At 35.0% G+C, this 18,449-nt stretch overlaps 1 protein-coding gene across 1 annotated transcript in view; it reads left to right on the top strand.

The window, feature by feature from the left end:
* The window catches only part of LOC113227582 (serine proteinase stubble), a 62,889-nt gene that overhangs the window by 30,064 nt on the left and 14,376 nt on the right, over window positions 1–18,449 (top strand). The window contains exons 5-7 of the mRNA XM_026460537.1: window positions 760–882; window positions 7,922–8,099; window positions 13,783–13,935. Of these exons, the coding sequence (XP_026316322.1) occupies window positions 760–882; window positions 7,922–8,099; window positions 13,783–13,935 (454 nt within the window). The remainder of the gene's footprint in view (window positions 1–759; window positions 883–7,921; window positions 8,100–13,782; window positions 13,936–18,449) is intronic.

Raw genomic sequence — 18,449 nt, 5'->3', positions numbered from 1 at the left:
CATTTCAAATTCAAAATTGGCTATTCGAATTTCCATGCTCTCTCTCGCTCTACCAAACGCTCGTCATTCTTGTACCGACCTTGGAGGCATCTGGTCTTCACCAGATCTAGTAAATATACGAAGTCTCACCTTTTCAAAGCCCTGTACCTGGCCTTACTCCTACCGCGTTTACGCACCTGCCTAATGAACAGTTCCTCGATTGCCTCATGCTAAACCTGGTCTTTACGTTTACGCTCCTCCTACCTGGACTGTGTGCCTCACCTTCACCAAGCGTATTTGGAGCGGCAGGGGTAAGTGAAGCCGACGCTCAAGATGAAGTAGAACCCCACCTCCGAGTATAAAGTGATATAATCCACTGCTGCACATTCACCGCCGTCTCGTCATCATTCCTCGCTGCCCTCTGCTTCCGCTCTACAGCCGCTATCCGGCTTACAACCTCGCTGCTCTTCGGTTCTGCACCTCTGTCCTTAGTCACCAAGAGTCGAGGGCAAAGGCCTCCAACTCCGTGTCTCCATCTTCTGCTATCTTCACCTTCACACTACAGTTACATGGCTCACTTTACCACGTCCTAACACTCTCAGTTTCTTTCCATCCCGACCTTCTAGCACTCCATCCCCCCAAGTCTTCTTTGAAACATAATTCGCGATTGAAATCAATGATTTTGAACAACGTTAACGTAGTTTATTGTTACTTAATATTCCTTACTATAAACATCTGAAATTAAGAAATCTTTAATTAAATTAATACGCTCACTTTCAGAACATTTATCGTCATCATCGTCAACTACATCATCACCGTCAAGAAATGAGACGTCCTCACCAACGGAGACCCCTATTATTCCTGTCACCATGGAACCAGTCAACATGAGCGATTATAAAGACGGTAACTTTCAACATTTGTTGATTATAACATAAGAATTCTTTTTAACTAACGCATTACTTAGTGACATCACTAATTTTTGTATATTTGAATTGAATTTTACTTTTATATATATTTTATACAGGGTGCCTGTGGGGTCGTGATCCCGATTCATGGAATGATTGCGATTTCATTTATATAGTTTTTTTAATAATTACAGTGAAACATTTCATTAATACATATAATTACGAATCTCAAATTATTGCTGACATTACGGACACCTTAGAACCTAAACCTAAAACCTTGAACACGAACTGATCAGACGCCAAGTGGTAGCCGAAACTAGAAGGTAAAGGGCCCGAAACGTTGCTTTTTTTGAAACAATCAAATATACGCAATTCACATCGAAAATAATGTTTAAACAGTTTGTAATCACGAAAACCTAAGAACTCAACGTCAAAATGATTTTTGGGTTATGCCAAAGTCATGATACCAAATAAAACAATCTGAGAAAACATCAGACCATGATCCTAAGAACTAAAGTACTAAGAACTAAACAATTTTTTATTTACATAAAAAAAGTTATTGCCTTACGGCTTTCAAAATTTTTGCATTGTCTTCCTAATAATAATGTAGTATAGAGAGTCATAATTAACTGTGTTGTTACACGACCCCGCAGTCACCCTGTATTGACTCGCCACACAGTGTTGCCATTTGTGACTGATGTACGGCCAATATTAGTCACACGCAAAAAAGCATACTAAACAAAAACAATAAATTCTTGTGATGATCATAGGCAGCAGTACATTCACGTCATACTTGTTTATTAGGATGGAGGAATAGTAATTTAGATTCGGGATGACAAAATAAAAATAATATTTCTCTATCAAATCAGTAAGTTTTTTGATAGCGCCGCCTAAGAATATCTGCTATATGAAACCTTGCACAAATACGTCGCCAAACGTTATTGTCAATTTAAATTTGTTATGTTTTTATTTGTCGAAAAAACCAGTCTATCGTGAGACATGCCTCGCCTGGATCAGACAGCTGATATTCAAATCACGCCTACAAGCGCGTCATAACATAATTCAGAATAATAAAGTTGAAAAACCACGATGTAAATCGATAACAATAATAATTTTTTTATTAAAAAAAATGAACTCAAATTCCTTTATTTTTTTCCATCCTCAAAGCTCAAAAGTGTGGAATTATATCTATTTGCCAAGTTTTATTGAAATCAATTACAGGAAAGTGGGTGAATGGATTCATCCTCGAATCTTGCCACTCTTAGAGGTGGGATATTTTCTTCAAATCGCACTTGGCAACTAACATAGTATTAACTCAAAAATTGCGTTATATTAATAATTTATGTCCAAAATTTCGCTATATTTATATGTCGTTCGTATTCGATTTAATTTCAAAGTGACAGGATCACACTGACGCTTTGAAATTAAATAGTAACATAAAGCAATTTTGAGATAATACTATGTTAGTTGTCATGTGTGAAATTTGAATGCGACTGCTACGGAGGTATATCCTTTCCAACAAAAAAGAATCATCGAAATCGTTTCACAAACTTCGGAGTAACCTCCTTTTTTTCATGTCGGTTAATAGTAAAGTGCACTTTTAGTTGAAACTGTAAATCATCTGCAAGTACACTTGACAGTCTGCACGCCAATCGACGCGGTAAACGATATGCCTATCCATAGTAGTTGTAGTGCCACTCAGAGCTTTATATCGCAAAGATCTGAGGGGCACTGCCACTGCGCCCGTTACCTTGAGACATAAGTTGACAAGTCCCATGTACCTGTAATTTCACCAGCAAAATTACAGGCACATGGAACTTGTCAACTTATGTCTCAGAGTGACGGGCGTAGTGGTAGTTCCCCTCAGATCTTTGCAATTTGAAGCTTTGCAACTGTTATGGACAGGTGTATCGTTTTCCACCAGGCGCACACGTCACTAGGAATCATAAAAAAATATGTCTAAGTGCCATGTGCCTGTAATTTTATCAAAATCGCTCGTGAAACGCGTTACGTTTGCGCTGCAATCTACATGCAACGACGCAACACCCGTGTGTCGTCTCTCGCTTTAAAAATATTTTTTTTGCTATATGTCTCAGGTACTTAAAAAGTACCACTAGCAATATTGATACAATCTCAAAGTAACTAGAATCTTTTTAATATTATAATAACAATTTCCTTTGATCTGCTATTTTACCTCCAATCGTCTGTGTAAAATCTGCAGACAATCGTAATACAAGTAATTACATAATAATTATATCTACTCAGCACTTGTAATAAGGTATGTAATAAAGACGTGATTAGGCACGTTGCATTGTAATTCCACCAACTTACTTGTGCAATTGAGAATAAAAACATCCTGTCTAGTCTATTACAAAAAAATAAAATAAAACCTTTTTTGAAAAAGGATTTATTCTTTTTTTTAATGTATATGTAGCTTTTTCAGTGCAACGCAAAAATGTATAAAAAAAAAGTTATTTGTTATGCAAGGCTTCAAAGTTGTAGTTTCACGCGAGAGCTTGTATTGAAATCTGAGCAAGCGAAGAAAGATTATGAGCAAAAGAAAAAGTAGATTGCTGAGCGTAGCGAGAGTTTCAAGGCACGAGACGCAAAACAATTTAGCTCCCGAGCGAAACACACAGCTTTTCACCTATAGCGAGGAAAATGGTAGATGACAGAAAAACAGTTGAACTTATAAACATCAGTTTTTTTAACTAAAAGAAAAAGTTTATCCTCGGATGCGTGCTGAACTTACACCTCATCAATTTTTATTCTTGCTTGTACTTTTATTTTTTGTGATTAAGTAATTATTGAAATTATTTTAGTTCTTCGACGAATTAAAATAATTAATAAACACAAGTAGTCAACATTGTCAATTTAATGTCAGTCATAATAAGAATCAAATATACCAATGGATTTATATTACCTAAATAAGTAATTTACGACAAATCGCGAGTAGTTGAACGTGTCATTATTTTTTTTTTTTCATCGAAAGGAAAAGTTTGGTACACCACACCACAGTCCATCGTCAAGGTCGAATTTCAAAACCTTTTCCACATCTCTAGTCAGCCGCTGGTAGCTGTAGCTAGGTAAGGTAGCTGGCTGAGAGAAGAAATACTTTCTTAGATTTCTCACAAATGGCGGTACAGCTAAAAAGTTGTTAAAAACCAAAAACAAAGATCTGCAACAAGTACTTAGAGAAATTCGTTGAAAGAGGCTTAAAGATTTTCGAACGAAATTAGTCGATAACTTTTTTATGCTTAAATGGGACGGTCATAAAATTTCACATTATATTGGTAAATATGTAGTTGATGCCCGCGACTTTGTGTACGCATACGAATAAAGTACTTCAAGTAGCCTACTATTAATAAATTTAAAGTAAAACCACGCAAGTGACATTTTCCACAAAAAATCTTTAAATTATTTAGCTATGCTATCTTTCTGCACGTGAAACGCAATAACAAAAAAGCTATAAACTTACTAAGAGTTTTATCTGCAGTAAGATGGCGAATTTACACTTATGTGGTTTTACCTTTAAGCAGACTGAATAACTTTCATCCCGTATTTCAGCCCTTTTAATTTTTTTTATGATATACCATAATTGTCAAAAACATCTTAATTTCAACAGGGAAGATGGTTTCTCCGTACCACCAGTTTGGGGTCCAGTATTTCCTCTAATGAAAAATCCCAAACAGACATAAGACTGCAGTACTAATTAATATGTTTTAGTTCATTCTAATTTCTATTAATAATTAATAATAAATTAAACTTAATATAAATTCATTCAATAAAACAATTTGTAAAACTTAATGTAGCGTAAATTGGAATGTTTCTATTATGTTTCTATTTAATTAATAACTATTCTAACTATAGCGAAAAAAATAGGGCGGTTTGCATTAATATTAGACATAACTGGTTGAAGACTATACCACCTCAGTCAACCGTGACCATGGGACCTGTAAAGGGCCCGAAACGTCGGTTTGTTTGAAAAAACGAATATACGCGATTTAAATCCGGAAAAATAGTTTCATTTCCTATACCAAAATTGGTTAAAAAGTTTAGTAGCAGTAGAATTCCTTGTGAAAGATTTCGTCCAGGGAAGTAGCAAAATGGTAACATGAGCATTACTGCGTTCCCGCTATGAAGAGTAGGAGTGCTGGTGAAATTACAGGCACATGGGACTTATCAGCTTATATCTCAGGATGTCGGGCGCAGTGGTAGTGCCCCTCAGATCTTTGTGATTTAAAGTTCTGAGTGACACTGCAACTGTTATGGACAGGCGTGTCGCTTACCAACAGGCGCATGACTTGTTCGTCCCGTCACTTGGTGTAATAAAAAGAGTACTTTCGCGTTTATTACATTAGAAGGTATAGATTTGTAACATTTTGTATTTTTTGATTTTCTGTTTAGAAAACTTTTGACGTATGGTCACGTGGTTTAAGTGTTACACTTTAATATTCACATAAATTAAAAATTGACATACTAAAAATAAATCGCTGCAAACTAGATAGTAAACTTGTTACAAGATGCGTCTTGAAAATTTTGCCGCTAGTACAAACAACTTGGTAATCAACTTCCTATTTCGCAGTCGTTGTTAGATAATGCCTTATTGTGATTTTTCTTGTTATGTAGAAATCTATTTATTCTATTAGTTTCAGATACTACGTGAACATGTTTTTTCGCTTTATTAATATAATTTTTTTGTTAGAAAGAGGGTACCTCAGTATGCGTCCCATTTAAATTTGAAGAAAGTATTCCACCTTTAAGATTCACAAATTACGTTTTACGTTTCGCACACCAATTTCATTAAAATTTGTCAAATACATGTAATTCCGTTTTTCAGAAACCAATTAAAATACAAATCAGGTAACCGTTCGACAACTGACTCCGTGACTGAACGATTACCACGCAGAGTTCCCAGGTTCGATACCCGGGCCGGGAGAAAAATTTGTATGGCCTACGTTTATTTCTCTCGTCAGTTTGGGTGTAATTTGTTGTTGTCTATTTGTGTGTCCATGGCACCCGCGACACAGGATTTCAGGAAAAAAAATGGCGGGTGTTTTTAGTTACAGTTCTTCAAAAAAAATATTTTTACTTTAAGTTTCAAGTTTCTTAATTTTTTGTTAAATATTTAAGATGATGGCTCTGTAGCCTATGCTCAATAAATAAATAAAAATAAAAGGCGACGGCGCTTGATTGATTGTTTTCTTGACATTAACGTTACTATGATTATCAAAATTTAAAAATAAAGAGACAATTCCTATTTAAAAACAAGTAATACAAATGTCGTTTTAGAAAGACGTTCATAAGTATTTATCACTTTTTTTTTTAAAGTAAAGAAACTATTTGCTTCATTATATATATAAGTATAAAATAAATAAAAAACTTAAAATTCAAATAGTCTATACCATCAAAGCAACGTAAAATGTTTACAAAAACCTCATCACAAAAACTTGCTAAACGGTTTCCAAAAGCATTTATGCAAATTACTAAAAATAAAAAAAATTTGAGTCTCGACCGTGACCAAAAGAAAAATCAAAATTTTTATGAACTCATAAATTTTAACAGTGTATTGTAAAATCATTGCCCTTTTTGTATATAAAATAGTAGTTTAGTTGTTTAGTTAAAATGTTTGACTGTACTTACTGATTTTTGTAATATATTTTTTTATTTTATAGACTACCGGTTTATAATAGTTAATAAAACATTTGTAGTACAAATGCTACAATAAAATAAAAACTATAATATTTTTCTAAAGAAAAGGCAACAACCTCAATTTTTGCGTGTAAACAAAATTCTTCGCATTCCGAAAAAAATCACATAGGTCAAAGAACTGCGCGTATGTATCTATCTGTTGTCACAGTCCAAAAAAATCGATTTGGATCTTATCTTCAAGGCACAAAAACGTTAATGGATGTATTTATAGGCTGTATGAAGTGTATCTTGTGGATAATAAAAAAAACAACGCAGGTCGTACGGAATTCAAACAAAGAGCTGAGACCGCGCGATGTGATCGCACGCCACGGCCAAGGCGAAGGCAAGGACGCCTGTACTTGTGGTTTTCTTAAGTTCCATATTTGAAAATTTAAAAGCGCTCTGTTCTTTTTCAATTTAAATTAAACAGTGGGCAGTACGAAACTATAATTTAACAGTTTTTGTTCTTTTTTTTATTTTAATGACTTAGGAACACGGACTCGATTTTGAAATGCACAAAAACTATTGATAACAGTGTTTATATAGTAGCTTGTCTATTTTAAAGTGTTCTTTAGAATTTTTGTGAAAAAGTGGTTAATATACATACAAATCTATAATTTGAAAAGATTAAGTCTTAAGAATTTTAAAGGCATGACACATGTTGGAAGCACAAAAACTAGTGATAAGAGTGTCTGTGTTCGGACGAGTTTTGTCTAGTTTTTATGATGTCGTGGTGCAAGTAGCCTTTTTAAAGGCTGTATAACTTGATTATTTGACTTTTAATTTGCTATAGACACATTTAAAATTTTGTATTATTGTGATTACGTGGCGAACCTTAAACTATTTTCAGTTATTTTCTTTATCAAGTGTGAATGTAACAAACAACACTTTGAAACAACAGTAACTTGATCTAGTCGAAAAAAAAACAATTAAGATTAATACATATTCGTAAATAATATATATTTTTTAATGATAAAAAGGCGAAGAATAATTTGCCTGCACTGATTGAATACTCTAATTTATGAGAGATATATATATTTTTAAATAACTGATCAAATAAATTATTTAAATTAATGGACTCCGGCCTTTATCAGTATCATATAAAATTAGTGATTATATGAGCTTGGTGCTATGCAAAAACCCTTCTAGTGCTGAACTCTATAAACCTTTAAAAAATTATGACAAAACTAAGTGACAATTGTACAAAAATAAACGCACAACTTTTCTAAAATTTTGTTATTAAAAAGTGTTCTTAAAAACTTGTACTATAGTGAAGTCCTCAGACTTTTTGTGGCTTTTATAATTAGTAAAAATGATAATAAACTCTACGCTCCTGGTTCTGGCAGTATGTGGACGTCGCCTTTGGCCACAAGGCAGAATCGTCGGCGGCGCAAAGTCAGGCTTCGGACAATGGCCCTGGCAGATTTCGCTACGACAATACCGAACATCGACGTATCTGCACAAGTGTGGAGCAGCACTATTGAATGAAAACTGGGCGATTACTGCGGCGCATTGTGTTGAACAGTGAGTATTTTTTATCGATATCGATTTTTTTTTATTTTGATAATTATATGTCCGATAATTTTCCATGCTGTTTTATAGTTTTGTCTTTCTATTTTTTTATTAAAAATGACAAACAGTAATAAAACTACATAAACACGAAGAAAAATTTTTGGATAAACGGTTTGGTTTGTGACTTTCTTTGAGATTGACATTTGACACGTTTGGATACGTTTCGGATACAAACACGTCACGACATGGCATTTTGTTGGAAGGATTAATTTTATAATTATCAAGGTACCGATATAATTACCATTATAAAGATCGAACACATAGAAACATTTCTTCGGTGGGTCTTGAACCTATGCTACACCGTAACACTGCTCTTACCAACTGAGCTACGGGTCAAGTTATCGAGTTGTCGAAATTTTCATATGTTTTTGTTAGAGACCTTTGTACTGATATGATAAATTAAAAAAAAATTTCGCACGTAAATTCCGAGAAACTCAGAGGTGCGAACCCGGATTCGAACCCTCTGCTTGAGAGGCAGTAGGTTAAGCCATTACGCTACCACGGCTGCATTATAAGTAAAGATAAGTAATACCCGACCAAGTCAAAAGACGCATGTTGCGAATGAAACTTCATACTTGACATTGTCTTTTACATTTGGTCGAATATTGCTTATTTGGAGAACTAGAGTAGACACCCAGATTCAATTTGCGGTAGGATCAATTTGGGAAACGAACGTTTGTAACTTTATTCTGGTCTTGGTGTTTGAATTTTTTTGCTCTGGTACTCACCACCAGGGCCTCAATACTGCTTTCTTAAAACCATTGTGCATTGTAATTCCGTTGAGACTCCATTGAAATTATGTTGCAATTATGATAATATTTGTTATTCTACTAAAATCCAGTCGCAATGGCAACGAATCTCAATACAGTGTCAGTGGAATGGCACTTATGGCATTCATTCATTTAATCACTAATGATCGAAGTTACCTTAGCAAAATTAAAATGGAAAGACGGATGGCGAAAGCTGCCCCTATAACGACGAAGAGCCGTTCATAGACTGCTATTATAATTTAAATTTTTATTGAATTGATATTCAATTATTTTTATGTGAAATTACTTCGCTAGTTTGTTGTAAACAAAGATCGAATACTCAGAAAAATTTCTTTCGATCCGGCCGGGTTCGAATCGACGTCTTCTGGCATACCGTGCCTGTCGCTATACCAACTAAGCAATTTTGCTATTATAATTTTGCGTTTTAGTTTATGCCTAGTTATCAACATTTTTTTGTATATTTTTTAGAAATCGGGAATAAAACATTGTATTTATTATAAACACCATATGACGAAAATATTTAGATAACATTTAAATGAGAGATAATGAAAGTTGCAAAGGAACGTTTTGACAAGAAACCTCTTACCAATGTCAATGTCATATTGATATTGAGAACAATGTGACCACTTGTGGCAGATTTCTGCCATTTGGGCAGATTTAATTTTTATTCATTTTCATTGCTGCAGAATATGATAAGTTATATTAAATGACGCAGAGTTTAGCAGATTTGTGAATATTCGGGTAGTTCTTTATTATTTTTGGGAACAGACTGAAAACTTTTTATTTCTGCTACTACCAACAAAGATCTGAGTCGAAAATAGGACAATTTTATAAGTATAACCTATATCATATCATATCAAGTTTATAACTCCAGCTTCTACAGGCTGTACTCAATTAGTTTTTTTGATGCATGAATCACAAGTATTGATAGGTCTCCTTAATGCACGTCGTCAAAAACACTGGGTCACAAAATACACGGGATCTCGCCATCCTTCTTTCTACACATGTCTCAATTTTTCTAATTTAAGCAGTAATTAAGTCTTCAAATTTAATTGTATTATGCAAGACTACATTATCGATATGCCATCGACTCACCATTGAGGAGCAAAATTGCATTGGCAGTTGACTTATTATTATTATTATTACCGGATTTTTAATAGACATTGCCGTACCAAATACCCACAACTTACAGTCTACGATAGCAAAAAAAACTCTCTAAATACACAGAATTAAAAGAGGAAATAACCAGAATATGGTATTGTAGTAATAGTACCAATAGTTATTTCAACCACAGGCGTCATTCCCAAAAAGCTACACAAGTCATTGCATTCCCTGAATCTCCCACCAAACATGTAGTACTTGTTACAGAAGGCAGCGACCTTTAATACTTGTCGCATTGCCACTCCAGTCCGCAAGTGCGGTTCAAACCAGCTAACAAGCTGAGAAAAATAAAGTAAATAATAATATATAAATCATTTATTTGGCATCCAAGGCCCACTTGTTAGTAAATACAAATAATTTTAACTTACGACTATTATTAGTAAATACAGAGACGAAACATAAAAACACACATTATTACGCTCGAAACGCCGACTACCCCATCACCTCACCAAAACCTGGATGAAATGACGAAGCATCAGCGTTTCGAAATTAGTCGCAAATGTTTTCAGGATGCTGTTAGGACTAGAACGCAGTCTAGAGAGTAATGACGCCGTTTTTTTTTCGCATCACAGCAAAAAAGTCATCTACTCCCGCTTGAGCAAACATCGACGATGCGCTACAGTATTGCGGTAGTCCCGACAGCATCCTGACACCGTTATTATATTGTGCCTTCTGCGTATAGTTAACCCATAGACAACCCGTGTAGTAGGATTGACAATATGCCTTGAATAAAGTTACTTTTGACTTCCTCACTAAAGGGGCGAATCTATGTGCCAACATATTACATCTGGCAGCCAACGGCCTACGTCAAGTAATGTCCTAGGTATTAATATTTGCACGCCCTCTTTAGTGCCACCTCATTAAGATTAATTCTAGGTTCAATTTGATACAATTTTTACAATTAAAACCCCAGTAAAACAGCAAAAAAGGTACCGGGTGGTGTCACTTGAACCCACGACCATGCTGCACCGTAGCATTACTCTTACCAACTTAGCCACAGGTCAAGTTACCGAGCTGTCGAAAATCTTTGTACTGGCTTTCGGCATTCGTCGCCACTAGTGACATCTAGTGAGAAATTTTTGAAAACTTTCTCACCGCAGCCGGTATCTTTACAGATGCCCCAACTGACGTAGACGTCGCTTTTAATCAAATTTAGTATTATAGTTGTTATTTAGGGGAAATATTTCACAAAAAAATCTCAAGAACTTGTTTTTATTAATAATATGTAAAACAGCCCCTTAAAAATATCGCAGATTTTTAAGATGTCACCTTGGTAAAACGCACCTGTGATACCTTATAAATATATTATTTATCTGTCCTTTGTAAATATTATCTTTCCAACCACGTGCACATTAGTACGGATGTTAATAAAATATACGGTGTTTGTTTAACAACAAACTTTTCCCTATTGGACTTTTAAGAGATACCAGAACGTTATGATAAACAGGTAAATTCACAATTGTTGCTGCACTCCGTAAAGCGTGATTACCGGAGAGCGGATCGGGCGCGAGTGGGGTCGGCACCGCGGCGGGTATAATTTCGTGCGTTTATATGTACGACAACAGGTCGAGCGCGGGCACAGGACGGGCGCCCGAACTGCACCCGCTTTTTGTATGTTTCACGCTTAACTAATAAGGACGCCTTCAAATTACGCGCTTATAGAACTGCCAAAGTGCCGCTGCAATCGAGCGGGAATATGTTTTCCCATGCGTCCGACTAAGTTTTCTATTGTAGTCTCAGGTCTGGGTATTTGCGGTACAGTCGTTGTTTCCAATTTTCCATAACAAAAGTGCTTTGGTTACTTACTTTGGGATCAGAGCAACGTATGTGACGTGGTTTAATATTTATTTATTATTAATTTATGCAACTTTTATTAATGCTGAACACTGGAAGCTCACGAAAACGCAAAGTTTCGCTTATTTATGTAAAACTAACATTAGTAATGTATTAACTATGTAGTTTATTACATATTTCTCTCACATTCTCTCTTGCACATTGTTATCCGCTTATAACCTTGGCTCTCACTGCCGTGGGTTGGCTGGTAAAGATCTCTTTTAATCACCTTCGCTGGCTTTCTGTTAAATTAACATTTCTGTTGTATTTATTTGGTGCATTAAAGAAGTATACTACCCCGTAACTATGGTACAAAATCATTCATCATACCGACGTTAATAAGTGGTATTTTTCGTGCCAATTTTTACATTTGCTTCAACCAGGCAGAATAGTTTGGCCGAATACGGTATTCGGCCACAGGCCAAACTACTAGTCGCAACACTAATTTAAATTCAACTCCATGCTACTTATGGTCCGCAAGCACAGAAATCTAAATAAATTGCCCATCTATTTAGATTTCTGTGTCCACAACAAAAAGTCCTAACTGTCAACTTTCTCTTGACTGTGCAAAGGAACTAATTCAGATCACAATATGGAGACTTAAAGAAATAATACGTCGTTTATGGCAAAACCATGACAAATTGAAATAAATAAACGTTAAATTTATGCACATATATTTCTAGGTTGCGCATTATTGCCCGAGATTGTAAGGTTATTGGAAGTCGTTAGACTTTAGGTATTAAGATGGCGACTATAATCTCAGTACAGAGTACTAAAAAAACCGACCTCAAAAGTACGTGGAATTACGTCTATTTGCTAAGTTTGATTGAAATATCCCCTAGTTCGCCACTATATAGGACTCGATACTGGAGATAATAAAAATAGGTTCTCACTACGACACTACTCAAAGTATATTGAGGGAAAAACGCCTTGAATTGGAGAAATAGCAAAATCAACTAAATAGTTGCTAAAAGCAATTGCTACTAAATTAAAGTTAGGCGCTATTTATAAAAATGAATTTTCATGCGTGAACAGCCACCCTTAGAGGTGGATGATTTCCTTCAAAATGAAATGGGACCACTATGGAAGTACCCCCTTTCCAACAAAAAAAGAATCATGAAAATCGGTTCACAAATACCGGAGTTATCGCGTAACATACATACAAAAAAAAAAATACAGTCGAATTGAGAACCTCCTCCTTTTTTGAAGTCGGTTAAAAACGTTTCATCATTTCGCTTCTAGTCTAAAGGCCCCTTCAAATAAGACGCTTGTAGAACCGACAGTGCTAATTGTCATATAATATGTAGCCTGCAAAACTAACCGGTAGGTAGCTCCGCAGCAGCGATTCTGATTATTGTATGAAAATGGGATAATATTATCTCGTCGGGATAGTTCAAAGTTTTATTATTACATTCTTAAAGTCTTTTTCAAGTAAAAAACAGACTTTAAGTCCCTATTCTAAATTTACCAGAATGCAAATGCGTTACTTATGACAAGGAGGGTGATGGAGGGGCGGAACTGATGAACTGATGAAAAATGAGGATAAGAACTTAACCTAAGGGTCGCATTACTTAAGCAGTAGTGTGAGCATTCTTACTTTCCGATTTTTAAGGGTGCTGGTGAATTTCTCAGACCTTTGCGATATGCATAGTTTTGATTAATGACACTGCAGATAGATAGCCGTGTCGCTTACCATCAGGCGCACTCGTTTCACGTCACTTGCTATTATATAAAATAATACAAACATTTCTCCCGGCTCGGGAATCAAACCCGGGAACTGCGTGGCAGACCTACATGGTAACCCTTCTACCACGGAGGCAGTTTTTTGTAGTATTACCTGGCATGTGACAGTATTGTCTTTCTCATTGCAGTGTACCCCCATCAGAACTGCTAGTTCGCCTCGGCGAACACGACTTGGCGAACGAGGACGAACCGTACGGGTTCGCCGAACGCCGAGTGCAAATCGTAGCCAGCCATCCACACTTTGATCCTGCAACTTTTGAATACGACCTGGCTTTGCTTAGGTAAGTTACTATAGTCAAATTAATATGCTCTGTCAAAGGCGTCTCACGTAAAGAAATGAATTCGTCTGCTAATTCTTAAATATCGCACCTCCATTAGAGTGAACTTTTGGAGTACCTAAGCACAAAAAATAGTATTACTATAGAAATCATTATATGAAAATTTTTGATTACCCAGTTATTTTATGATTAAAAAAGAATCTAGAAATTATATTAAAAGTTTTAATTACCTGATTGTGTGCTTCAAAAGTAAAAAGGGATTTTGTCGTCCAAAATTGTTATGAGGTTTTGAAATATAGCCAACGTTATTTATATATGAAATTTTATTTAAGCATAAAAATTATCGACTAATTTTGTCCGTAGATTCTTGAAACCACTTTCCTGAAAAATTGACATTTTCGAGATATGGCCTTATTACAAGTAAAGGATTCTATAGTGTAGAAAAATTGTAACCTACTCCGCAATTAAGAGGCAGTGACTACGTAACGGTCATTACTCACAGTATAATATTTTTCTACAACTTAGAATATATTATGTTGATTATTTATTTAGCGTCTTCACTATTACACATACCGACACATTTAGTACAACATAAAAGTGAGAATACAAAATACTAACGCTTATATTTGAAGAAATAAGAATTAGGAATTTCAATCAAATTAACATCTTTTAACATCGACTTAGCACAGACTTTATTGAAAAAGATCAAAATAAAACATTCGTCTTCGTTCTTGGGACAAAGCAGAGACGGTTGAAAATTCAAAAATTGTGATAGTTTGACGCTGATTAAATCAAATTTAAATAAATAATAAAAATAACACGCACGCTCTCGTAGCCCCGTACTAGGGAATCCCTGTATCGCGGGTGCCATAGACACACACATAGACAACCACAGTTACATCAAAACTCACGAGAGAAATAAATGTTGGCCATACAAACATTTCTTCCGGCCCGGGAATAATAATAAAAAACCTTTTCAACTAGATTTGACGAATTTTACAAAAACGCAGAGTCAGTTTCGAACCACTCGACAAACCTCGTCGCTATCAACACATTTGTACATCACACTGCTGGGTACGGGTCTACTCTCAGGCGAGGTTTTAGGTCATAGTCCGCCCCGCTGGTCCATTGAAGGTTGGGTACTCTGTTCGAGGGTTGTGAACTTTAATTTTTAACGTTAACGGAAAATGCGCGAACCCGGATTCATCCCCTAATTTACTTAGAAGTGGAATATTTCCTTCAAATTTAAATGGGGCCAAAACTGAGGTACCGTCTTTCCAAAAGAATCATCAAAATCAGTTCAGAAATGACTTAACGCGTAACATACATACAAAAAAAACGCAATCGAATTGAGAACGTCCTCCTTTTTTGAAGTCGGTTAAAAAGAAATATTTAAAAAACACACTTATTATTTTGAAGGTTTTTACTAGTGTTCAGCTAAATGTATGCCTAATAGAGATTAAGTTAGGAGTCAGTTCATCTGCATCAATGAATTGTAATATAAAGTTTCTTGAGTGTATTATAAGGTTACGTAAAATTTCCTTACAAACATTTGCTCCCAAACTGTTGCGCGGCAATGTAAATCAAGCCTTAGAATAGCCTCCGTATTTGGCGAAGTGGCGATGGCGGTCACTCACCAGCGCACTTGACCTCTAGTTACCTTTAGTAATAATCACACTAACATGGCGGTGGCAAAAAACTTATTACCATAGTATGCAATTAGGACTACCCAATTGTCTTATATGGACTACCACTTTAGGTCTTGAAATTTTAATAAAAATTCCAATTATCATTATAAATAAAACCAGCAGCTTGATTTTGATTACTTCTCCCGATAGGAAACTGCGTCTCTTCCGAGTCGAGGCGCATAATTGCGATTCACAACTGGCCATTTCATTTTCATTCAAATAGAAACAATAGTTGACTAAGCTCAGAAATAAGAAAGATATAGTAGAAATCAGGTTCATCTTCTCGCTCGGAAACCCGTCTGATTTCGAGACTCCGATGGGCTACCCGATCGGATCGATTCCAATATGAATTAAAATTAGCCTGCAGGATCCGAAAGATGCTACCGTTATAGGTGTTTTGCGCATGCATAATTGAACACAAAATTTATGCATGTACTCATTGACTTACAATTATATGGACGTCGGGTCCGCGCTAAAAAGTGTCCGCACTTGTAAGGCGCTAAAATCGTATACAGAGCGCGACACTCCGCTTTAGTCTTCATTTGTTCTACGGACAGCGCGATACTGCGATGACATAACAATTTAAATTTCGAATAGGTTGACTTGGGACATTTTTTTCGTGGTTTTTGTATTAGACCCGTCGTCCATTTATTTGTAAGTCAATGCATGTACTATAGAATTTACAACGTCGTATTTTTCGAACAGCAGTTGAAATTTGCCGGTAATTTGTACATTCTACTTTAGCCTCATGCGTTTTGTGTTTAATTTTGCATGTGTATGAATAAAACAAGATGATAAACGTAGGTATTAAGTGGGGGCCGCGGTGTATTACGCCCAAAATACATTCCCTTTGCATGATCAGTTTTTTATCACTTATCATCACTTGATGATGAGTGATAAAAAATATATCTGTATATATACATAATATATATGTATGAATTACCAAAACAATATGATTAGTAATAGAAATATCGAACACAAAAAAAAATTCTTTAGATCCTACTGGAATAGACCACTAACATAGATTAGCAGCAGTAGATCTGAGACCTCAGATTTTTGCGACGTAAAGCTCTGAGTGGCACTGCAACTGTTATGGACAGGCGTGTAGCTTACCATCAGGCGCACGACTTGTTCGTCCCGTCACTTGATTATATAAAAAAAAACAAAGATCTACTATAAACACATAAAAATATTCGCATTCGTATAACGTTAGACATGGTATGCTGAAGGAGCTGATTTGAATCCAGCAAGATCGAAGAATCGAACACTTAAAAAAAAATTTGGGATGGGACTTGAACTCACGACCATACTGCACCGAAGTATTGCTCTTACCAACTGAGCTACGGGTCAAGTTATCGAGTTGTCGAAATTCTCCTATGTCTTTTTGTTAAAGATCCTTGTACTGTATTTTTCGGCACTCCACACCGTTAGTCACATCTAGTGAGAGATTTTAGAACCTTCTTCACAGCTTCCTATAATGTGTTCGATCTTTGTATAAGAATTAGTGGAGTTATTTTACAAAAAATCTCATAAGATCGAAGATTTTTTTCTTAAGTGTTCAATATTTTTAAACAATTCGACATATTTAAACAATTAATCAACGGCAATAGAGACGCGTAACATAAAATTATGGATTTTGCAAATCTTATTGTAAAAGTCAATCAGTAAATCGAGGCATGTGTATCTTGTTTTGCATCGCTTTTTAAATAAATTAATCATTTAAAAATGATGACTGTACTGATCCTAGATACATATGTAGGTAGTCAATATTATAGAACCATTTACCTTAATTGCTTTTTTTTTGTTAAGATGTTTGCGATCCCAATCAATATTTTCTTTTAAATTAATGAACATTTAGCAAATTAATGTTTGGTAATTTTAGTTCCCTGAGTAAACTAGTAATGCCATCTATGGGATGTTATGTATGTGGGAGTCGCTTCACTTTTATAATGAAAGTTGTGACTAAGTTGATACCTTTAAGCAAAAAAATATGTTTTTTAAAATATGGACTCACACCACTTTTTTAATGATCAACACATATTTGAATATATTTATATTAACTGTATTTTTAGTAGTTTTAGGTGAATGTATCGGTGAAATATTCTTGCACAGGTAATTAATAATTTATATAAGTTATGAGAGCTTCTATCTGAAATTTACTTAAAGGTCCCGACTAAACATTTACGCAATGAATCAATTATTTATTTGCCTGTAGCTTTACAAAATTACAAACGCAATTCGTTTATATGGCGTGCGAGCAAAAACTTTAACAAACTTTCTGCCATTTACGATTTTGACTTATTTAACACTAGCTGTGCGTGTGTTAAGAAACATTTAACTAAGTAATTCATTTTTATGAATACAGTGAGTTGGCGGGTTTGAGTGGTGATACATTATTTGTATAGTGTGAAGAGTATGTGTGTGTGTGTTATGTTATATTTATGTTGTTAATGTTAATGTTATATTGTCTTACTGTTATCAATGCATCAAATATTATTGTATTTTTATCAGTAGGGAACTGTTTTGCTTCAAATTATTTAATTAAGTCTCTATTTTATTGTAATATAAGCTGTTTGTGCCCTCCAAAACATAAATAAATAAATAAATAAATAAATAAATAAATAAATAAATAAATAAATAAAATCACCTTTTATAAACCATGTTTTAAGCAGATAAATATCAATAATTCATGCAATATCATTCATTCTTACATTCACACTCTGTGCATTTTGTCATAATTCTTTTTACATTGTATAAATAAAATTTACGACAAATGCGTCGTTGACTTCTGGTTTATTTGATTCTAAGTGTCAAACCGTTTTGAGCCTA

This window comes from Hyposmocoma kahamanoa, unplaced genomic scaffold (assembly GCF_003589595.1).
Source record: "Hyposmocoma kahamanoa isolate Upper Pololo Valley unplaced genomic scaffold, ASM358959v1 211, whole genome shotgun sequence".
NCBI classification, from domain to species: Eukaryota; Metazoa; Arthropoda; class Insecta; order Lepidoptera; family Cosmopterigidae; genus Hyposmocoma; species Hyposmocoma kahamanoa.
Note: the sequence above shows the minus strand (reverse complement) of the source record. Positions and strands in the feature narration are given on the sequence as shown.